Source organism: Vulpes lagopus, chromosome 10, assembly GCF_018345385.1.
Source record: "Vulpes lagopus strain Blue_001 chromosome 10, ASM1834538v1, whole genome shotgun sequence".
Taxonomy (NCBI): domain Eukaryota; kingdom Metazoa; phylum Chordata; class Mammalia; order Carnivora; family Canidae; genus Vulpes; species Vulpes lagopus.
The window spans coordinates 87197343-87221936 of record NC_054833.1 but is presented as its reverse complement, the minus strand read 5'-3'; the positions used below and the strand labels follow the sequence as shown (position 1 = coordinate 87221936).

General features: G+C 47.8%; 1 protein-coding gene across 5 annotated transcripts in view; it reads right to left on the bottom strand.

Annotated features, from left to right (window-relative positions):
• The window catches only part of LOC121499484 (calmodulin-binding transcription activator 1), a 734632-nt gene extending 710921 nt beyond the window's left edge, over positions 1-23711 (bottom strand). For all 5 annotated transcript variants that reach the window (XM_041770125.1, XM_041770126.1, XM_041770128.1 and 2 more), the window contains exon 1: positions 23434-23711. In XM_041770125.1, the coding sequence (XP_041626059.1) occupies positions 23434-23628 (195 nt within the window). In that variant the 5' untranslated portion in view covers positions 23629-23711. The remainder of the gene's footprint in view (positions 1-23433) is intronic.
• Positions 23712-24594: the final 883 nt, after the last annotated feature.

The window sequence follows — 24594 nt, the reverse complement described above, 5'->3', positions numbered from 1 at the left end:
CCTGGAGACCTCACTAAACTTTTAAACAGGCTCATGTTCCTTAGAGGCTTGGCCTTGGACCTGGGCTGCTGAGCTCAGGGCCTCTCTCCTGTGTGGCACTGGACAAGGGACACGATGTCTCTGTTTTTCATGGTCTCATTGGCAGAGTACCCACCACTGGGTTACTCTGTACCAGACTCAAGCCTGGCACAGAGTGACCATGCTATAAACAGGAACTCTCCCATTCTGCAAAGCAAAACTCAGACCTTAGGACACCACAAAATACCTACTGCAAAATACTTGTTTGAGGGTTCAGAAGTGACCTGGGAGATGCACTCTGGATAACAAAATACTGGGACTTGTAAGACTGGTAGGACAGAGCTGGGGTTTATGAGAATACACAGAGAAGTCAAGGGTCTGAGGACAAATTACTCTCACTCACACCATACCTTGGACATGACTGGGAGGTGCCTCCAACCCTGCACTGGGTACCAAGCAAATGCCCTCCAACACCCAACCCTCTGGGACCTGGGACCAAGCTGGTGCCAGTATCCGCACACAGCACCCAGCACTTCTGCGGACAGCCATCACCCCTCACCAGCCTGTGCACAGGTCAGTCATCATACTGACATCTAAAAAGGTGCAACATGGGACTGACTCTCCCTGGCCAGCTGACAAAAGCAAAGCCAACTTTCCAGAAAATGGACAAGTACAAAACACCATATGTGGCTGATTCTGGAGGTCAGGGTTCAAGCCGTGTCAGCATCACTCCCAGGAAGGGGCCTGAGCCTCCCAACCCCAAGACTGAACCATTCAAGTGCTGCCCTCAGGTCAGTGAGTGCACACCTTGGCCCTGAAATCCAGACCCTCCTCAGAATTGGAGGACTACAGCTTCTCCCCCAGAAGCTAGCCCATACCTTCCCGGACTTTCACATTGGTGCTGGGTTTTTATGCCGGTATAATGCTCAGCCATTTTATGTGGGATTATGCACTGTGTGTACCAAAAAGCTCATAAAAAAGGAAAAAAAATTGAATGAACATTGTTTTTAAAAGGCCCTTAAAAGGCTATAAAGTGCAGTGACTTTCATACCCTTGGGTTTTTTCCATCTTGTATTAGAGAGTTCCTCAATCAAAGCAGACTCTGGGCATAAGGAGGTGACAAGGAGGTAAGAAAAGTGGATTCCAAGGTCAGAGAGATGGGAAATTCTGGAGCAAACTGGCTCCCTGTGGGCACTGGCCAGCATGCTTAGGTCCTAAGCTTGTCTACCATGGGGTGGTCGGCCCTAAGACACAGCAAGGCTGCATCTCTGGGTGGGGTCTGGTTCTCAGGTCTGGGGGTGTGCAAAGCCACAGCCTCAGGCATGATAGCGACAGTGCCCACAACCCCTCAAGGCTGAGAGCAGCTTGCCTGAGGGCAGGGCCAGAGCAGGACCAGGGACTGAGGACCCAGTAACAGGACTCGACTGCCAAGTCTGCTGTGGCCAAGCCCCCAGGTTGGACCCCATCCCCCTGGCATCCCTCTGGTCTGCACAGCTCATCAGGGCCTGCGACAGGTATGACAAAGGGAGAATTCTCTCTCTAGAAACTTTCTCCCCCTCAGATGGGACCAAGGTCCACAAAGGGAATTTATGTTGCATTCCTCGAAGCTAGAACAACAACATAGAGAGAAACGATGGAGAGCTGCACGAAGGGCTCTCAGGCAAACGTTAAAAATCATGTTTGCAAAGAATATTTAATGACTAGGGAGGGGAAAAGCTCACAATATGTTGTTAAGTGAACAAGTAAGCTACCAAAAATATGATCCCAGCTTTATGAAACAAAACAAACACATGTCTAGACAGCAGGGGGCTGGAAGGAAACAGTAGTGACTTCTGGGAGGTGAACTCTCAGGGTGACCCTCCTTTTCCCTCCAAATTCTTTTCTGTATTTCCTAAGTTCCCTACAATGATTATTTTTATAATGGAGATCAATTATGGTAAAATAAATTAAATATTGAAATAATATTCCTCCCCAAAGAAAATGCAGCCTTTTATCCCATTTGGTGCCAGAAATGCCTAAACAGCCTGATGTTACGTTTTCCTTTTCTATACAGTTGTCCCCACAGATGGCAAGCACCAGAGGGTGCACACAGCAGTGGGGATCCACTGGACAGAGGCTAGGCAGGTGGTTCAAGGGAACAACAAGGTGCTATAGGGGCAGGGGTAGGGGGAAGCCAGCCCAGACGAAGGTAATAAAACAGCCCTTCCCCATCACAGGGACCCTGGACTCTCTCAGGCTGACAGCAGGGGAGGAGGCCCTTCCCAGGACAGGGCGATCTCCACCCCAGCCACAGGATAGGGCAAGCCTGGGAAGGCCCAAGGAAGGCTCTGGAAAGGAGGAAGGAGAACAGTCCCCTACAAAGCCCCCAGCCCCTAAAGGTTGGGGGACACTAAGGTCCCCCAAGTGCTTACATCAGCCCTGGGCTTTGCACAAATTGTCCCTTTTGGCCTTCCTAACTGTCACATGAGGTAAAGGTAGGTGCCTCTTAGGGTGCCCATTTCACAGACCAGAAAACTGATTTGTTCCTTCAAGTGGAATCCACTGTGTCCAGTGTGTGCCAGGCCCCTACCAGGGATTTTCATGTATATCCCACTGAATCCTCACAACACTGCCACAAGGTAGGGGATAGGTCCCAAAGTTTAGAGATGAGAAAGCCGGGCAGCCCAGGTGGCTCAGTGGTTTAGCACCACCTCCAGCCCAGGGCGTGATCCTGGAGACCCGGGATCAAGTCCCACATTGGGCTCCCTGCATGGAGCCTGCTTCTCTGCCTCTTTCTCTCTCTCTCTCTCTCTCTCTCTCTCTCTCTCTCTCTGTTTCTCATGAATAAAATCTTAAAAAAAAAAAAAAAAAAAAAAGAGAGAGAGAGAGATGAGAAAGCCAAGGCTCAGAGAGGTTAAGTGACTTACCTAAAGGCACACAGTTAGTAAGATGAGCAAAGCTAGCATTCAATAATGGATGGATGGACTGATTGGCGGATGAGGCCCCTCTGATCCAGGTCCCAGCCCTGCAGGCAGCTGTCACACTTCTGTTTTCACTATGTCTCCCAAGAACGTCCACTGCTTGACCACACAGAAAAGTGGGAACAAGCACATTTCCTTCCTCCCTGGCCTTGTCCTTGGGCTCCATCAGGATTCCTGACCCCAAATCAGCTACAGAAATGATGTCTGCAACTCCCAGCCGACAGCCATAAGGAAAACCAGGTGAAGATGGTTCTCTAGTCTCATCCTTCTGCTCCAGGACAAAGGCCAGACCCTCCCTGAAGGAGGTTAACACAGGCCTCAGGGACACCACTGGACACCCCTGCTTGCTGGACAGCGCCATGGCAGGAAACCCCTCCCCCACCTAGAAGAGCTCTCATCCTACTTCTCCTCCTCTACTGTGATGACTTCTGGTACCCCCTTACAGCATGTGGCAGGACCTGCCCCTCTGACCCGCCCTGGTTGAGGGGATGGGCCAGGCGATGAGTTCAGTCTGTGAGCTTTGAGGTAGTGCATCACTTCCGGCTGGAACATTTAATACCCAGGTTAAGACCCACGGCTCTGGCTTCCCCTCTTGCAGGGTGACCAACATGCTTGAAAGAGGGGCTGCTCCAGCAGCAGGTCCCTGAGTGGACCCAGTGAGCCCAGCCCTTGTCCAACTGCAGTGATCCTGAGACAGGAGTGGCAAATCACCCACTGCCATTCCAAGTCACTGAGACCTGGAGACCAGTATTCCCACAGTCTATCCTGATATGCAGTTTGGAGGAAACCTGGCTCAGAAGGCACTGGGTTCCCTTCTCACCAAAGTCCCAAAGCTCTCAGCCTTGGAATCCAAGGGAATACCTCACCATCTATAATTTAAATATATAACATGAAACACCCCATCAAGATAGGAGGCTGCCAAGATGTCAAAGGAGCTGACAACCTCCACGGGTCCCAGGCTTCCCTTAGCAAAGTAGGCTTACATGCAAAGGGAGAGTATGGGAGGCAGTTTAGGAGCAGAAGGTCACTCCTTGCTCACTGCCTCTCTCTCGCAGCCAATACTGGCCCTGCCCTGGGGCAGAAGAGGCCCTTGCTCAGCATCCAAGAGGCAATGGCTGGTGGCTGAGCTGAGAGCCAGCTGGCAGAAAGGTCCAAGGACACATCCAGTTTTGGGCTTTGGGGGACCAACACAGGGCTTGGAGTCAGGCACACATAGATTCCAGCCCAGCTCAGCCACGTTTTTGCTGTGCGGTCTCAGCTATTGAGTGGGGCAAGAGAGCACCAGCACCTATGCAGCTGGTTATGAGAACCAGAGGAGATGCATGGTACACTGCTGGCAATCACCACGTATCACTGCCCTTCCCTCTGTCACTTTCTTCTTGTGTGGCCTTAGGGATAATTCCAAAATTCAGTGCCTCCTTTGGAAAAATGAGCTCAGACTAAGTGAGCTCTAAAATGAGAAAATGGAGGATGAGAAACAATCATATGCTAAAGGTCATACAGAGAGCCAAGGGTCTGACTCAACATCCAGTCTCTACTTACCCCAATAGCAGGGTCTGAGGTACAGGCTGGCTGGGTGGGCTTCCTGGCCAGCAGCACCTCACCACACTACAGCAGCCATCGGCTTTGGCAAATCTGTCCCTGCCTTCAGGGAATTTTGTAATCTGGGAGCAAAATGTTGGCCCTTGAAATAAAATAGGAAAGGAAAGCCACAACGAAGCAACCTCCTTATCCCAGAATTCTCACCCACAGCACCTTCCACGAGGTCTGTACACAGGGGACCACCCTGCATATACCTGCCCCCGTGGCATCAGGCACTACCCTGAGCATCCAAATGGGATCACCTGTGATGTCTACAGAAGAGGCCACAGCGCCACATGGGACCTGGTCCCAGCCCTGCCTGCTGGAAACAGAGAGGTCCCAGTGGGTTCACAGACCCCCAAAACACCCTTGCCCGCCTCCCCAGGGGACAGACATCCAGGTGTGGGGCTGAAATGGGAATGATTTAACCCATCTCAGTTAATCATCAGTTCTAAAGATAGTCAGGGAGTAGATTAGTCACAGGGACTGGATTAGTCAGACTTCTCTCAGAAAAGGCAGGAGTTTGTATGAACAGGTCTCTGCTTTTCCTGCAAGATTATCCACTCTCTCGACAGCAGCTAAACCAAAGGGGCCAGGGCAAGGGTGGGTCCCACAGCAAGATGCCACATCTCCAGGAGCAACAAAACCTGGCAAGGCTGGCCTTCTGGGGATCGTGCTTTTTCCATGTTTGTTTCCCTTTAATGAATTTCCTTAATCATCTCGGGTCTACTGGTGCAGGGACAGCAGGTACAATTTCTAGGGTCAAGCGCCTGGGTTTGAGGGGATATCCTGCTATTTATGAGCTGCATGCACAGAGTCACTCTCTTAACCCCGGTAACCATCAGTGTTCAGAGCAATAGCAAAGGGATAGTGAGACTGAGTGAGGATTAAATAGGATATTGTATGTGAAGTGTTCAGCATAGCATCTGGCATATAGAAGATATTCACTCCACATGACATCCCACCCCATCCGTCCCACACTAACATTTCCCAGAGGCCAGGCAAGCCACCCGAGCTCTGTGAGTACCAACTCCTTATTAGTACAACGGGGACACTAAGACCAGGGAGGATGAAGTGAGATACTGGAAGAGGAAGACTTCAGTAGAATGTACAAATGTTATAGCAGCTTCCATTTTGCTGACTTGCCTATACAGGCACCTATATGGGGTACCCAGTACACAGAGAGAAGCTCAGTCCTGCTTGTCAGATCTCCAGAGCTTGCTATTAAATCCTCTGAATGTCACCAACCCAGTTGGCCTTGGTCTGTCTCCAAGTGCCCACCATATATAGAGATAGTACAATGAGAGGAGAAAGGACTCTAACAAGTAAACTGTAGGTAGCAGTTCTGGCCTGGGACCACAGCTCAACACCTCAATTTACTTCATCTCCCTATAGCCTCAGTTTGCCTATCTGTGAAATGGTAATAAACTTTCTAAATATTATAGTCCAATGATGTGAGCATTAATTAAAATTCATTTAGTCCTAAGGCGCCTGGGTGGCTTAGTCAGTTGAGTGTCTGACTCTTGATTTTGGCCTGGTCATGATCTCAGGGTTATGATCTGGGAGTCATGAGACTGAACTCTGCATCAAGTTCTGAGCTCAAAACAGAGTTTGCTTGCCTCTCTCCCTCTGCTTCTCCCCCCATGCTTGCTTGCTTTCTCTCTCTCAAATAAATAAATAAAACATTTTTAAAAATAAAGTAAAATAAAATAAAACTCATTTATTCCTTCCATTCAACTTTGTACTTGAGATTCTAGCCAGATTAGTTAGGCAAGAAAATAAAAGGCATCCAGATTAGAAAGTAAGAAGTAAAAGTATCTCTATTTGAGGATGAGATGATCTTAAATATAGAAAATCCTAAGGAATCCACACACAGGGGAGGGAAAAAAGCTATTAGAACTAATAAACAACTTTGGCAAGTTGCAGGATACAACATCAGTATACAAAAATTAATTTGTTTCTATACACTCATAATGACCAAGTCCAAAAATGGAACTTTTAAAAATTCCATTTATAATAGTATCAGAAAGGATAAAATACTTAGGAATAAATTCAACAAAAGTAGCACAAAACTTATACTCTGAAAACTATAAAACATTGTTGAAAGAAACTAAAGAAGATTTAAATAAATAGAAAGACATCTATGCTTATGGATCAGAAGACTTAACAGTGTTAAGGTAACACTATTCTCCCAAACTAATCTACAAATTCAACACAATCTGTATCAAAATTCCAACTGGCTTCTTTGCAGAAATTGACAAGCTGATTCTAAAATTCATATGGAAATACAAAGGATCCAGAATAGCCAAGACAATCTTGAAAAAGAACAAAGTTGGAAGTCTCATGCTTTCCAATTTGGAAATTTACTACAAAGCTATAGTAAGCGAGGCAGTGTGGTACTGGCATAAAGATAGATATATAGATCAACGGAATAGAACAATGAGTGCAGAAACAAACCCTCTCATTTATGGTCAGTTGACTTTCAACAAGGGTGCCAAGATCATTCAAAGAGGAAACAATAGTCTTTTCAACAAATAATATTCAGACAAATGGATAGCCACAAAAGAATGAAGTTGGACTCCTACCTCACAGCATATACAAAAATAACTCAAAATGGATCAAACACCTGAATGTAATAAAGGACAGATAAGTTAGTTCAAAAATGGGCAAAACATCTCAATAGACATTTCTCCAAAAAAAAAAAAAGATTATCAAATGTATGCTCTACAAATTTGCAAATGGAAGATTTTCAAAATCATTGGTCATCAGGGAAATTCAAATAAAAAACCACAGTGAAGGGATCCCTGGGTGGCTCAGCAGTTGAGCATCTGCCTTTAGCTCAGGGCATGATCCTGGAGTCCCGGGATTGAGTCCCACACCGGGCTCCCTGCATGGAGCCTGCTTCTTCCTCTGCCTGTGTCTCTGCCTCTCTCTCTCTCTCTCTCTCTCTCTCTCTCTCTCTCTCTGTGTGTGTGTGTGTGCCCCTCACGAATAAATAAATAAAATCTAAAATAAAAAACCCACAGTGAGATACCACCTATAACCCCATAGGATGGCTATAATCAAAAAGAAAGATAACATTGGTGAGGATGTGGAGAAATTGGAATTCTCATATACAGCTGGCAGGAATGTAAAATAGTGCAGCCACTTTGTAAAACAATCTGGAAGTTTCCCAAAAGGTTAAACACAGAGTTACCACATGACCCAGCAATTCCACTCCCAGCTATATACCCAAGAGAAATGAAAACGTATGTCCACAAAAAAAATGACTTGTGTATGAATGGTTACAGCAGCATTATTCATAATAGTCAAAAAGTAGAAACAACCCAAACATCCATCAACTGATGTCTAGATAAAATATGATCTATCCATGCAATGGAATATTATCCAGAAATAGAAAAGAAGGAAGCACTAATACATGCCACAACATGGATGAACCTTGAAAACATTATACTAAGAGAAAAGAAGCAAGTCACAGAAGTCCATATGGTACATGACTCCATTTATATAAAATGTCAGAATAGAACACAGATAGAACATAGGGCTGGGGGGTTGGGGAGTGACAGCTAAAGGGTTTCTTTGGAGGGTAATGAAAGTCTCCAAATACTCATGCTGATGGCTACATAACTCTGGGAATATGGTAAGCCTACAGAACTATGTACTTCAATGGGTGAGTCATGTACATATGAATTATATCACAATAAAGCTGTTAACAAAAAAAAAAAGAAGAAGAAAAATTATGTATTTATTGAGTACCTATGATGTACCAAGCTCTGCTCTAAGTGCTCAGGAAACTTCAATGTGCAAAACAGAAAGGATTTCTGCCCTCTGACAGTAGGAGAAAGATAAGAAACATAATAAAAAGGTAAATTACATAGTATGGTAGATGGTGATAAGTGCTATTTTTATGCAGGCCAGGAGGATATGAAGGACAGAGGAGGGGTATGTGACGTAACAAGTGATCAGGGCGGGTGTATCATTGGAACAGAGACTTGAAGGAGATGATAGAGGAAGCCAAAAGGCTCTCAGGAAAGAGTGTCCCAGGCAGAGGGCACAGAGGGACAGCCCGTGCCTGGGCCACAGGGCAGGAGTGAGCCCTCCTTTCTTCTGGGGAAGAAAGGAGAGCTCAGTGTGGCTGCAGAGCAGCCTGGGGTTGAGAACAAGAAAAGAGACAGGCTGGACACGTCCTCATGCGCCATCATATGGGCGTGGGCTTCTCAGCAAAACTGGAAGGCCACAATTAAGCAGAGGACTGTCATGGTCTGATTTGTTTAAAAAGAATTGCTCTGTATCTGTATACCATGCTCACAGAGCATTATTCCACCAGTGTCCATCAATGGATAAACAAAATGTGGTAGCTCCATAAATGGAATGTATTTCGGCTTCAAAAGGAAAGAAATGCTGATATCTGCTATGATATGGATGAACACTGAGGATACGATTATGCTCAGTGATATAAGCCAGTCACAAAAAAGACAAATTCTATGTATATGATTCTACTTATATGATGAATGGAGAGAGCAATCAAACTCAGAGACAGAAAGTACTACAGTGGGCGTCAGGGGCTGGGAGAGGGGAAAGGAACTTCGTGTTTAATGGGTGCACAGCTTTAGTTCTGCAAGACGAAAATGTTCTGAAGATAGATGGTGGGATGGTTGCACAGCAATGTGAATACGCTTAATGCCACCGAACTGTACACTTAAAATGGTAATTTTTACATTACACGTTTTTTACCAGAATGCTTTTAAATTAAAAAAAGAAAGAAAGAAAAAATCAGTCTGGCTGCCGAGTGGAGAGGAGTCCGAAGGGAGGCAAAAGTGGGAAATGAGTCAGGAGCTAAAGGCCATTAGTGGTGTCCACACATGTTTCTGGCACAGGACAGGTCCCATTTCCCTGCCCTCCGGAAGTAGGTGTCACTGGTGTCTGATGCCCCCTAGCCTCTTCCTCTCCACCTCGGGAGCAGCAACATCTCAGAGTATAGCAGCCCAGTGGGAGTCCACAGGAAAGAAGGAAACCAAAGCTGAGCCCTGAGGCCTCCAGAGGAGACTGAGAAGCAGCCGCCACCACGGTGAGAGGAAACCTGCTAGCCAGGCAGACTGTTCCAGGGAGGAGGGGGAAATTAGCTGTGTCCAATGATCTGGTGGGTCACATGACTTGAGGACAAACCACTGCACGGCTATGGGCTAGTCACTGTGACCTTGATAAGGAGTAATACCTGCAGAATGATCAGCACATTGCCCAGCACACTGAGGGCCTCCACAGAAATGACCAGAAGATGGGAGGCCTGGGTACCCCTGCATTAACATTCTCAGCCCACCGTGAGGTACCATCCCAGACCCGGCCAGCACAAAGCAGACTGCCCAGATGTGTCCTGGCAGCATCTCTGGTGTGGTCTGGCCCATGGGCATGACTCTGGGTCAGGGCGTGCTCGAGACCACTCAGCTGAAGTCCATGTCCCAGCACACACAGACCCTGCCCAGGGCAGCCCACGCAAGGTGAGCACACTGGTGAAGAAGGGTAGCCATTGGGTTGCTCACTCCCTTCTCTGCTGGTTCCATGAAGAGCCCATGGTTTCAACGCTGCCGTTTATCCACCAGCCAAATGAAGAGGAATATTTTACAAAATTGCAATACCGCATGAAATTGCTAAGTACATATATAAGGCTAATGTCACTGTAATATTAAAATACTAAATTCATTTATATACTTTTTATTTAAATTGCTGGGGCAACTTGCCAAAACTGATTAAAAATTCTAAACAGGGTGGATTGTGTGGGCCAATTATGAAACAGGGTGTAAGCACTGCAAACAGCACTGTAATATGCAGAAGACCATTTGTAAAATGAGTTTCTTCAAAACAAAACAGGGGAACAGAGAATCAGGGCATAGAGGGAGGCTTTTGTGCAGCCATTGAGTCACACACTGAACCATGTGGATGAGGCCCCTCAGGAGGGCAGCACAGCCCTACCCACACTCCGGGGCCAGGGAGGCCGGCTTCTGTCCTCCCTCATTCACAGGCATCCCGCTTTTTCAGGCTCTTTGGTGGTAGGAATTAATCACAACACATGCCTCCCACCTCTCCTGGAGTCTTGGGAAAGGGCCCTGGCCACACCTGGAGTGGCCACACCTGGCTTCTGGTCTAGGCACTGCCTGGCTGGGCAAGGTTACAGAGAGGTGTGATCCACCCATGCTGCTCACACCATCCAGGGATCACCCACAGATCTCTCTGAGCATCTGATCACTGCTTTCAGCCTGGGCTCTGTGGGCCTGTAGGGCTGCCCAGAGGCACTGGGCCACTAACACCGTAGGAGTGACTCTCAGCCCATGAGAGACAGGAGCTAGTGCATCGATGCCCTGCTTTGTCATCCCCCTCTGCGCTGTGCTCCCACATCTCTGAGCCCATAGTGCTAACTGCTGACTGACACCTCCCCACCTTCCAAAAGGCCCCATATCTGGGCCTCAGGGTCAGCTTCTGGGGGAGCCACATGAGGACACCGATCCCTGCAGTCTCCAGGTCATGGCTTCCCCATATGGAATGGACACCAGCATCTGGTCCTGGAGGGACTGGGGTCAGGGAAGAGCTACTGGAAAGCTGGGCACACATGTACTCCCAGAGGGCTGAGGGCTATGTACTCCGAGAGGGCCTGGGGGCTGCTAGGCCTCTTTCTTGTGGGGACACCATAGCCTCCCAAAGGTGTCCTGTGGCTTCATATACACTGGGCACTGCCCATGAATAACTGAAGCTGGCTTGGGAGGAGCCGCTGGGAGACCCCACTGAGCTGTGAGACACCCCCTGGGAGGATGTACCCAGAGAAGCAGTGGGAGATGGAGGCAAGACAAGGTTCTGGAACCCTCCTGCCCTGCACTTACTGGCCCTGTGGACCCTGCCACAGGAGAATAAAACAAACCACGCCCACCTGTCAGGATGCCCCACAGACACAACGGGCAGGCAGGGCTGAGGACAGTGACTGACAAGGAAACAAAGCCCATAGTGACACTTGCAGAGTAGATCTGCTGTGCCCTTCTCTGTCCTCCCTGCCATGATCCACAGCACACCATCAAACCCCTGATTTCCACTGCCTCTGGAGACCTTGGATTGTTACTCATTTTGGACCCTTGGTTGCCCAGAAAGCCCCTCCCTTCTTTATACTGAGTGATTTGCAGCCCCTAGCCCAGCACCAGCCCCAAGCAGGCCTCCATCCCCCCTCTGGCTAGACTGTCAAAGGTCCCACACAAACATAAGTGAATGTACCAGGATGCTTGGCACTAGCCAAGTGGCCAAGGCAGGGCCATTCCTTGCCCTAGAGGAGCTCACAGTTTAGGGGAGCAGACATTTCTTCATCCATCCATCCATCCATCCAATAAATATTTGTTGCACACCTGTTACATGCTATGCACCATTCTGGCTGCCAAAGACACCGGGATGAGCAGATGAACTCCCTGATCTCCTGGAGCTCAAGTGGGAGGGAGGAGACAAGTACTAAGAAAAACCCTCAGAGAGTAAGCGAGGGCCAAGGTTTGAAAAAGAAAACCTTGTGATGTGATCAAGAGTGCCCAGGGTTACCTCGGTCTGGAGCAGGGAAGAAAGGCTTCCCTGAGGGGAAGGCCCCGTTATGGTATGTCCAGCGACAGAGAATCAGAGGGTCCTGGACAGCAGAGGGCCAGGCAGTTAGGACTCGCCTCCAGGACTGGGGCTGAAAGGGGCCAGGCACTGCCCCAGGAGGGGGGCTAGCTCCAGATTCCATGCAGGGGGCGGTGCCAGGTCCTGAGCCCAGCCTGTGGGCGGGGATGTCGGCTCTGACACCCCTCCACACATCACCATGGTGATTCCCTTCCATCGGAAAACAATCGTGTTTATTTTCTCTTCTATGTTCTGGACTAAGGCCATATGATAATTACAAAATGCACAACCCATAATGTGTTCTAAACTGTCTCTGCATACTCTGTGGTTTTGGAATAATACATAAAATGCTTAATAAAAATTAATGTGGAAAGGAGAGTCATGAGCCTCGCTCAGAAATAAAATCGGTATTAATTTCTTTGCCCATGGTTACCCTGATAAGCTAGTCACGATGTGTCTTGTCTCCTTGACCTTTGATACGACGCACATGGGAGACACCTGCTCCTATGACAGTAACCTCAAGTTCTGATGGTCCCGGGGTCTGGTAATGACATGCGCGAACATGTTGGACAGCCACCACAGCTCCCTGGCATGCAGGAGACACACAACAACTATTTGCTGAAAGCTATTCGCCAAGAGACTCGGAGCAGGCGGGCCCTGTGCTCGTGGAGAGCCAGGGTAAGCCTCGGGTTCCTGCTCTGAGTGCAGAGCTGTGGCAGCAGAGGAGGGTACAGCAGGTAGCCGCACCCTGTCGTGTGTCCACGCAGCTCAGCCATGGATATGAAGACCAAACTCGGCCAGCCTGCACTACTACAGTCAAGCATCAAACCTTGAGCCCCTGTGGGCCACTAGGTGCCAGAGGAGGGCATGAATGACCAGAAATATAAAGATCAGGGCTGCACTGCTTGTGAGGGGCTGCGAGTGATCACTTAGGAGACTTGGGAGGACACCGTGGTTGAGCCCAAGGCCCACCAGCAAGGTCTCCAAGGACCCCACCCCAACCACTCCAGCGGCAGAGGCCACCATGCTGCCAGGATGGAGCAGAGGCCGCAGCTCCCCTGAGCCATCCCACTGCCAGCTGTGACTCTGCCCTGATCCTACAGACCCAGGCCCCACAGCACCACCTCTGGGTCCCCACACAGCTCTGGCTCGTCTCAGGAACCCTGGTTCCCAGAGCTGAGAAAGAGTCAACTACTCAGAAAAAAGAATCCTTAGGTGTTAGTCTTCAAACTCGAGACTGCTGATGTCCTCAAACTGTTTTCTTGACAAGAACAGAGTTGGCTTTCTCATCCCTTCCTTTACCCTACAAAATTAAATATATCCATTACACATTTTATGTTTGTCATATATGTATTTAAATTTCCTAACTGGGGATCCCTGGGTGGCGCAGCGGTTTGGCGCCTGCCTTTGGCCCGGGGCGCGATCCTGGAGACCCGGGATTGAATCCCACGTCGGGCTCCCGGTGCATGGAGCCTGCTTCTCCCTCTGCCTATGTCTCTGCTTCTCTCTCTCTCACTGTGTGCCTATCATAAATAAATAAAAATTTAAAAAAAAAATAAAAATAAAAAAAAAAAAAAAATAAATTTCCTAACTGAAAAGGTATGATTGAGCTCCAGGGCCTGGTTTCAGGTCCCAGATCCACCACTTCTCTGAGCTTCAGTTTCCTCATCTGTAAACTAGGCATAATAGTATCTGCCCCGTGGGATTTAAAGAGAGGATGAATGTAAGACTTAGCCAAGGGCCTGGTGCATGACATGTGGTGCTGTGATGATGAATGTGGCCATGCCATCATGGGGGCCATGGCAGGGGTGCTGAGGACGGACTCCTCTCGCTGGTTTACAGGCGGAATCTTGCAGGAGCACTCTGCTCACCGTCCCAAGCCATAAGCCAGAGATCTCCTTCCTCCCCCAAGCCTCAGGTCCTGCAGGCTCAGCAGATGCAATCTTGCATCCTTATTCATCAAAGAGAAGGTCAGAGGAAATGAGCCCCTCCCTGTGCCAGCTCACATTCACAGAAACCTCATCCCCTCCCGCCTCATCCACAAGCATCCGCCTCCGGCCACCGGCACCACCAGGCACCTTCAGAAACACTCAGCATCATCTCTCCTTCTATCCCAACTGCTAAGCCAGTTATTGTGTTTTACTTTCAGTGGAAATTCCATCACTTTGTACTAAATCCCACTATATACAAAATATTGAGTGGCTTCTACTGATAAGAAGAGATAGAGCAGGAAAATTGCCACATTAGATACTATTATCTGGGCTATTTTTGTTGAAAACTGCATCATCTTAGGCGCGGGCTAATGGCACAGACTCCCAACAGCCAAGGCAGACTTTCTATGGCCTTCACTCCACGAAATCCAATGCTCTCTACCAAGTCAGAGTGCTGAGGCTCTGTCCAGGGTTTTGCTTTCCAGAAGGTTTCAATACAAGACAAGCAAGAGGGCAGTGCTGTGGGATCACCCTCTAGGCTCAGGCTCATCACCCCAAGCGACTAGACCTCTCCTGGCCACAGGCCGCAAGAACACAGGGGCTTCCATCCCATGCCCGCCAGCCCTCCAGCCGGGCCTCTCAGGTCTGTGGGGTCCCCATGTGGTGACAGAGAAGGACCGGGGAGGGGCTCCCTAGCTCTCTAGGGCTCCTCCTCTCTGAGATGCAACCAACAGTGATCTCTACGCCTAGAGCGGAAACATGAGCATCCACCGTCAGGTGGCACTTTACAATGCAGGAAGGAAAATAATTCATTTCGGCTCGGAAAGGCCATGGAAAAGTTTACTTCTTGCAAATGTTTTCTTTACAAAAGCCAAATCCCAAAGCTAATATGATGTGGGGCGGATTAGACAATTAAAGCAGGCACACGGAATACAAATCTGCATTTGTTCAGCTGGGTCTACAGGAGATCGCCATTCCCTTCCTCCCACAAGTCAATTTACTCAGAGAGAGCAGCCTTCGCTCTAGATAAGCACATTGACTTTAAAATAAAGTGTGTGCCAACAGCTGCAGCCCTGCGACTGGAGCAGGCAGAGATGTGGCATGGAATGATAATTAAATATATTTTCATCATCCGTCATTTTTTTGCTGCAGGTGCCAGGGTAATAAATCTGGACTCGCCTCTTTTGTCAGCTGGCAGTGAACACATTTGAACGTGAAATCTCCCGGGAGAAATTAAGAGTCACTTGGCCTTGTAAAGGAGAAAGGGTTTTACTTCCAAACTGCCAAGTAGGGAGCTCACAGCTGATTGGTTTCATAATACTTTATTATTTGACAATATATATGCCTCGGGTTGTATTTCAGAATACCACACCTACGGGATAACCAGTGCTCCAGGAGATTTGTCATCAAATTCTAGAATAAAAACTTATTTGGGGAGATTTTCACCACTATTTCTTTTTATGAATCCCAAATTTAATGTATTATTGACTAGGTATATTCCCGTATTTTAAAACTTTTCTCCCATTCTTGAAATTCCCCAACAGCCTTCCCCTCACCACCACCCCCTGTAACCCATTGCAGGGAAAGCTGTTGCCTTTGCTGCCTGTCGTTGGGAGTTAAGTGCTTTCGACTGGCCTAAGGAGTTTGCTTGACTTTTTATTTTGACAGTTTCATAGCTCCTTCTCTCCAGGGGCAGGCTCTAGTGAACAATCCTCAGAAAAGCCCACTGAAATGGCACATCAGAGCTTCTTCAGGAGCTTTCCTTCCTCTCCAACAACACATCCTCTGCAAAATGCCTTCACTGGAAAGCAGTTGTGGGGGAAGCCAAGGCACCTGCCATGGGGCCTCAGACAGCCCTGCCAGTCACAAACCAGCCCCGGGAGGAAGTGACGAACTCCACAGCACATACTAACAGGCAGGAGCACACAGTGACACATGACCAGCCCAGGCAGGGCCACAGTTCATAAGTCTTCTTCTCTTTCCTTCTCAAAGGAACATTCTGGAAAGGAAAGCCCTGCCTAGCCCACTACCAGAGTTACCTGAGGCTCCACACAAGGTCAACATGCATTCATACCTGTAGAACCTCAAGTGCTAATACTTAAGGCAGATGACAGGGTCAGATTAAAGAAAAGGAGATCCACTTGTACTTTCCCAAAAGGACTGGCAGTTTTCTTGCCAAGCCTTGATCTAGGACTACGAGCAATGGAAACTTCCACAAGCATGTTTGAATTTGTCAGCTCTGCATTCCTCAGCAGGGACCTGGGCTCAGCCAAAAAAAAAAAAAAATCAAATCCTGACCCCCTAAGGTCAATGCACAGTGTCTCCGATTATAAAGAGTAACATCCTCTCCTTCTACTGACTACGAGTGCCTGCCTATCCAGCCACTCACTTGACCACACAGCTGCCCAGTGTGGGGCACTGCCAGGTGACAACTCCAGAATAGAGAACCCACAGAGAATACAATCTGAGGCTCGATCCTCATCACAATCCCAGCAGGCCTTTGTTTCAGAAACTGGTGAGCCAATTCTAAAATCCATATGGGAATGCAAAGGACCTAGAGTATCCAAAACGACCTGAAAGAGAAGAATGCAGTTGGAGAGCTAATTCTACTTTGATTCAAAAGGTTTCAAGACTTGTTTGGTTTTTTTTTTTTTTTCTAAGACTTATTATAAAGCTATAGTAGTCAAGAGACTGTGGCACTGGCATAGAGATACATGACCAGATCAACAAAATAGAACAGAGTCCAGAAATAGAGCTGTGTGTATATACAGACAAATGATTTTTACAAAGCAGCAAATGGCAATTCAGTGAAGAAAGGGGGAGGCGTTTTAACAAACAGTGCCAGAATAGCCATCTACATGCAACAACAAAAAAAAACTAAAGTGGGCTTCACCCCTTACCTTACACCATATACAAAAATTAACTCAAAATGGGCTGCATACCTAAGTTTGAAAGCTGTAATACTTTTGAGAAAAAAACATAAGAGAACATATTTATGACTCTGGGTAAGGCAGAGACATGATACCAAAAGCACATCTTGAAAAGCAAAAATATCAATAAATAGTACTTCATCAAAATTAACTTCAGTTCCTCAGAAGATACTGCAAACAGAATGAACAGAGACGCCCCAGACTGGAAGAAATCTCTGTAAAACATTTGTCTGCTAAAGAACTACCTGAGACATACATAAAGAACTCTCAAAACTCAAGAAGAAGAACACATATAACTCAATTTTTTTTTACATGGTCAAAGGAGGGATCCCTGGGTGACGCAGTGGTTTAGCGCCTGCCTTTGGCCCAGGGCGTGATCCTGGAGACCCGGGATCGAATCCCACGTCGGGCTCCCGGTGCATGGAGCCTGCTTCTCCCTCTGCCTGTGTCTCTGCCTCTCTCTCTGTGTGTGTGTGTGTGTGACTATCATAAAATAAAATTAAAAAAAAATACATGGACAAAAGATTTGAACAGACATTTCACCAGGAAAATACAGGAGTGAACAATAAGTACATGAACATTGTTAGTCATAAGTGAAATGCAAATTAAAACCATAACCAGATGTGACCACATACCTGGTAGAAGGGCTAAAATTAAAATGAATAATCACACAAAGCGCTGGGGAAGATAAGAAGGATGGGGACCCTGCCAGCAGGAAGCTACAATGATGCCACCACTCTGAAAGGCATGTTAGCAGTTTTCATATGATCTGGCCATTCCACTCTTAGGTATTTACTCAAGAGAAAAGAAAGCATATGTCCTTACAAAGACCTGTACACAAATGTTCCTTGCAGCTTTGCTTGTAATAATCAAAAACTGGAAACCACCCAAATGTCCACCAACAAGTGAACAAATTGTCTCCTACCCACCTCGTGGAACACTACTCAGCAATAAAAAGAAGTGAACTGATACACACAACATGGATGAGTCACAAGATAATCGTGCAGAGTGAGAGAAGGCAGACCAAAAAAAGAGAACAGACTGTACACTTCCAATTATATAAAACTCCAGAAAATGCAAACTAACTATAGTGAACAGAGAGCAGAACAGCGGTTAACTGGGGGCAGGGAGGCAGGGCAGGCCTGGAGCGAGGGATTACAGAGGAGCTCCAGGACACTTCCAGAGCTGGAGCCAGACCTGTTCACTCTCTCGAGTTAGCGATGGCGGCACCAAAACCCACCAGGTTGTACATATTCGACCTGCACCGTGACTCATATGTCAATCATGCCTCAGTGAAGCTGCTTTTAGACAGAGGCTAGAATGTAAGCAGTGCCCCGCAGGCTGTGCAAGGAGCTCACAGGAATGTGCAGGTGCCATGAGCCCCAGGAGAGAAAAGAAAACACGTCAACAGAAGGAACGGTGATTTGCCCGTGACTAGTGGTGAGAAAGCTTGCGTTAGAATTTGAAACGCCCCAGCTCGTTCATTCAGTCAGTAAATGGATGTTCCAAGCCCTGAGGATACAGAGAAAGATATGGTTACTCTCCTGAAAGAAATTAGGACAAGAACACTGTTCTCTATCTTGGCCCTAACTATGCACCCCCACCTGCAGGTGTATGGGGTGAGTACACAGCCGGACTCCCAGCTGACTGCACTTTGGCAAATTACATAAATGCTCTGAGCCTCAGTTTCTTGGCCTGTAACAGAAGGATAATAGTATCCTTCACCTCACAGAGTTGTTATGATTTAACAAAATAACATCATCTTAGATTCTTAGAAGGATGCCTGGCACATTGTAAGCACTCAGTGTGAGCCACATCTCATGCTATAATTATCTCTATTTTCATCACTCAACTATCTGTAGAGACATACACCAAGATATGAAGAGGTCTCCAGGGGCTGAGATAAATGACAGACTCTGCTTTTCTGTATTTCCTTACTTTTCCTCAGTGCTCCTGTATTACTTCTAAAACTGAAAGTACATACAAATACAGAAATGAACAAATGAGCTGGAACATGGTATTCACCTGGCACAATTTAAAGGCAAGCTCCCATGGGTGCTGAGCCCACACCCTCTCCCATTCCTCAGATGCCCTAGAAGTCCCCCAACAAGAGTCCAGATCAGAACCTTTACCTGCAGCAGATTAACATGTGGGAGGTGGGTCTACAGTTTCTCTTCACCCCCATTTCTCATGCCTGTAATTCTGACTCAATCAAAGGCGTTTTCCCCCGGGAGAAGGGCTGCTATGTGGGACAGACAACCCAAGAATCAAAGCCATGACTTATGAGTTTCAGAAGCTAAGACCTGGATGTATGCAGAAGAGGCGCAGAGGATGCCCCACCACTGGGGGCTTCTTCCTGCCCACAGCCAAGCTGGAGGGAGACTGGGGGCTGGATATGCAGAACACGGATCCCACCTCCTCCCCGCCCTGGTGATGGGTGATGTGAGAAATCCCACAGGGGCCTGTGCTCCCAGCAGGGGCCTCGTTCCTCAAGAGGAGCTGATAGCATTCACCCTCCTAGGGACACAGCAGCCAAAGGGTTCCTCACCCACCCAAGAGGGGTGCAAAAGCAGCTGAAAAGGACCTGGCCCTAAAAAGGCCTCACATGGGGTTAGAGGGGCACAGTGGTGACTTGTATGGAATGTGAAGAAGTGGCAGTCACTGAGGACCAGACCCCTCACCTCCATGTCCTCCTCACGCACCAATAGGCCCAGTAATGGATTAAGAGAAGCTTTAAATTGACTTAGAAACCCCAGAACTAAATGAGATTATGTTCCTGTGGCCTGATGGAATGAAGGACTGAAATAGAAATTAAATTCAGTTATCGAAAGAGAGAGAGAGAGAGAGAGCTGTGTCAAAGATCCCTGAATTGTGGCCCAAGATTGGTCCTTGCTACACACTTGTACATGGACATTGTCAGTTGACAGTCCATCCTTCCACAGATTAAAGCAGCACAAGTGCACAGTGAAGAATGCGGCCCACTGGGCCACCATGTACACAAGGGAGGGAGACCTGGATCTGGTCCTGAGAGCTTATCTCCAAGAGGAGACAGACATGCAGACAGATGATGACAAGGTTGCAGGTCACCAGGAGAAAGGGAAGGCGAGGCCTGTCCTGCAGAGCTTCCACAGAGTACATCTGGGCAGGATTTGGAAGTCTCCAGGGATGGATTAGGGCATTTGAAGTGAGTGCAAAGGCAACTTAAATCTAAAAGTGGTTTCTCCCAGGAGGAGTTTACAACTTAGTGAAGGACACACACAAGAGCTATACAAGGATGGCATTGGGGAAGACACTAAGTTCCCTGGAGGGTGAAAGTGGTGTCCCCCAAGTGTTCACTGATGGACTTACATTTTTTGTGAGAGTTTTCTTTTTTAATTAATTTATTTATTTGAGAGAGAGAGAGCACGTGCACGTACGAGTCAGGGGAAGGGTAGAGGGAGAGGGAGAAGCAGACTCCTCAGTGAGTGTGGAGCCCAACTCAGGTCTTGATCTAATCATCCTGAGATTATGACCTAAGCCAAAACCAAGAGTCAGATGTTTCACTGCTTCTGCTGCCCAGGCATCCCTTTTGTGAGGGTTTCACATGAGACAAGAGGGGTAGGTAATACAGTACATTTTCAATAAAGTTAAACTGATTCCAGTTAAAGAATGGTCCTTTATTCTGAGATTGTATCTTTCCAACTTCCTTTTATGAAATGCTAATGATACATGGTTGTTAGACATTTTCTGTATTCCTTGGCAAAACTAAAAGTTGGTGGCCCTATAAGTCCCTCTCATTGAAAAAAAACTCTGTGAAAACATACACTCAGCAGGATGCGTCTGCTGGGTGCCCACGATGGGCCAGCCCTGGGGCCAGGTACAGAGAAAACAGCAGTGAACAGCACAGATACAGGTGCGGACATGATCTCTGCCTGGATGAAGCTTGTGTTCAAAAGGCTGTGAGGAGTAAACCGTGGGGCTGGGGGTTTTCTTGAGACAGGGTCTTCATAGACAACCTCTTTGAGAAGTGACAGGTGAAATGAGGCCTGGAAAATGAGCTGAGGTCAGTCACGGGAATGGCTAAAGACAGAGGGTCCCAAGTGGCGGGGGTGGGAGGGAGAGCGGCAAGTGCAAAGGTCCTGAGGGGAGATCTTAGAAGGACAGAGGGCCAGTGAGGAAGAGACACTGCAGAGGCAGGCAGCTGGAACTGCACGTATGGGCCTGTCTGGGAACAAGGCAGCCAGAGGCATCTTCCTAGGGCAGACATAGATAATGAACTCTTCTCTGGGGAGGGCTCAGATGGAGCAAAGGTAAAAAGAAAGTCTGTGTGAGAGCTAGAACAGAAGCAGCAAAGGCCTTGGGATGAAGCACCTGTTTAATAAGACATGGCCCTGCCCACCTGGGTTTATATTTGGTCTATACCTAAGACACAGGCACCTGTAGAACAAGAAAGAACAGAATATCTGGTTCCTCCCACTTACACAGTGGGCACCACATCTTAAAAACCTTTTCAGTCTCCCTATCTTATAAGTCCAGTGGTTTGGGGAGCTCCCTGCCCACGGAAGCCACGGATTTCAGGACTTTCAGCTGAGACCATGTACTCACCACCATGAAAAAGGGTATTCTCAGCTCTGAATGGCAAGTGGAATTTTTGTTAATGTCAGCAGCATGGCCATGGATTGGAAAGCATTTTGTTGAGAGGGAAGGTTTTCTTAATTCATCTCCTGGAGGATTCAGATCACCAAGTTCTTCCATGAATGTGGAAAGGATGCCCTTCCATCCCCATCCCCACTCCACGGCTGATGCTCCCAGCAGGAGAATGGGACGCAGAAGGAGTGAGAGTGTGGAGCTCACCCCTGCCTGTCCCAAGGGATGAGAGATGAGGGAGAGGAGGAGACAGAGGAAGAAAATGGGACATGAGATCCTCATCCTCTCTCCTGCCCCATCCCCAGACAGGTTTATAAGACTCTAAGAGCCTTAGGCCTGATGATCAGCTTCCGGGGGAAATGAAGAAACTGTCACAGGCTCTGGGAGCATGCTTTCCAAACTCTGCACCAAGGCACCCTGAGGAGCTTCAGTAAACTCCTAGGATCAGAAAACCCTCAGGTATTGAGTGATACTAAGGATCCGTCAGACACTGCCTGAACCACTAGTATAGTTTGACCATCAGGTCACCCTACAATCCCTTCTGAGTAGGTGATGTCATTGTGGAGCTGGGTTTTCAGTGCTTGCTGAGATAATCAAGTGTCTTGCAAAAATCAGTATGGAACAAGGATGGGTGACACCCAATCTGATTCTAAGATTTGAAAAGCTGTCCAGACTGACAGGCACGCATATCCCATCAGTAAATAATTTGGTTACTTAAGAATAAAGTAAAAAATTATATTAGAATAGAATATTAGAATAGAAAATTCTATTTTCTATTAAATAGAAATAATAGAATAAATAATATTCTAAATATTAGAATATTTCTATTCTATTAGAATAGAAAAGAATATTATATTTTTAAACTGCTATTGTTAGGACACAAATATTTATTAAGGTATTTAAATCTAACCACGTAATGAACAGAACTGTGAGGTATTTCTTGTGGCTTAGGGACAACACACCAAGGCACTTGGGAGGTCAAGAACCAAGAGTTTGGGAACTTCTGCTCTGGGGCAGGTAGGGGAGGAGGGGTTCTTGGCCCAAGGACCCTCCCAACACAGGAAGGTGGATGGACAGTAATGAGTATTCACTGAGAGCAAACATGCCAGGTGCCATCCTAAGTGACTGACTTGGTGTGGAAGTATAGACCACTGCTTGGCACAGTGAGTGAGTGATCAGTAAGTGGTGAGTATCATCACTATTATATTACCATGACTTTTGTTATCAACATGACACCAGCAGGAGGTAGGGGCCACGGAGGGGAAGGAAGGGCCCCACAGCTATTCACCTGGTGAGGGGAGCAGCATCCACAGCCTGCCTCCTACCCCACACACAGTCCCCAGGGGGACAGATAGGTGGAGGGCAGCTTAATGCCTGGTTGAGAGGACACAGAAATGCTGAGGTCTCTGATGGTCAAGATGTAAAGGCCTCTTGGGAGAAGATGAAGATGGAACCAGGCTCCACCTCTGAGGGTTCCTCCCCCAAAGTCCAGATGGGGCCAGTACTCCCAGACCTTCAACAGGGTGGCTCTCTGCAGAAGGGGCCTTGGCCCTCAGCTACCACCAAGTCCCAAGGACACATCCCTCCCTGTCCCCAGGGCACAGAGGGAGTCTCTGAGAGGCACTCAGACTGAACAAGAACAAAAAAAAAAAAAAAAAGAAAAGAAAAGAAAGAAAAAAAGAAAAGAAAAAAGACAAGACAAGACTGAACATGGGTGCAACATAGCCAGGTAGAGACAGAGTAATGAGCCACGGAAATCAAACTCACCAGAGTGGAGCCAAAATCCGGGACCCTAGCCCTCCTCTCTCTCACCAGCAAGCTCAGGCCACTTAGAAAAAAGCTACATGTTCTCATGTAAGTGAGTGACCGTGTGACCCCATGACACAGCAGACAAGGCATCAGGGGTGAGAGATGTGGGAGGAAGTGAGCCAGGAGTGAGCCAGCAAGACTGAGCAGCCCCATGGCCCGGTTCCATGGAGGAAGGCAAAGAGCAAGTTCCAGAATAGCTTCCCCAAGTCCCCAGGCTCCGGAAGCCCACCTGCCCTTCATCCCACAGCCAACCAGGGCCCAGCATGACCTGGGGCTGACGTGTGTGGCTGTAGTGCAGCACCCCTCCTTCCCATCAAAGCTAGACTGTTGCATGAAGAAAATGCCCAGAGAAATCAGACCAAGAGGCAAACTTTGGCTGCCAGAGTTCATCAAAATCACTATTTGCAAGATTTTTATCTGCCCTACTCGAATCGTTTCAATTCCAAAGTGCTAGATTCCCTGGTATAGTAATAGAAAGGGTATTCATAGGCACTCCGGCTTCCAGTAAGATGTAAAAACTTCGCTCACATTTTTTAAAGTTTATAAATAGCCTCGGAAAAGAAGCTGGAACACGCTTCTTAGTAAATACAGCTGACCCATTTTCCTCATTCTTCACCAGGAATAAAGCGACTGTTACCACGGAAAGTACAGAAGAGTCTAAATATATATCCCCTCCTCACAGGCACCCAGATCAGAAAAACAGAGTTGACACCCAGGCGCTGAAGGAGGAAGAAGCCAGGCTAGGGAGGGGCAGCCCCCAGCTACCTTCCCACACTTGAGAGGGCCAGGGTGATGGGGATGGTAGGGGGTAGCCCCTATGGAGCCCCCTGTCCCAGTTCTGGAAGGGGGCAAGCCTGATTCCAGGCCCTGCAGCTGCCCCAATGTCACTGCTCACTGCCCCAATGTCATCTAGATTGACCAGACTTTCCCCGACAACCCCCCCTCCCCGGCCCAAGCAGCTGGATCTTTCTCCAGCATCTCATATGTTTCTACTGCTATCTTCCCAGTGAGAAGGGAAGCTCCCTCTGGGCCCACTATTTACACCCAATCCCCGGAACGGGGCCTGGCACATGATACATAAACACTGATCAGATGAATGGATTCGTGTCTGTGTGGCCA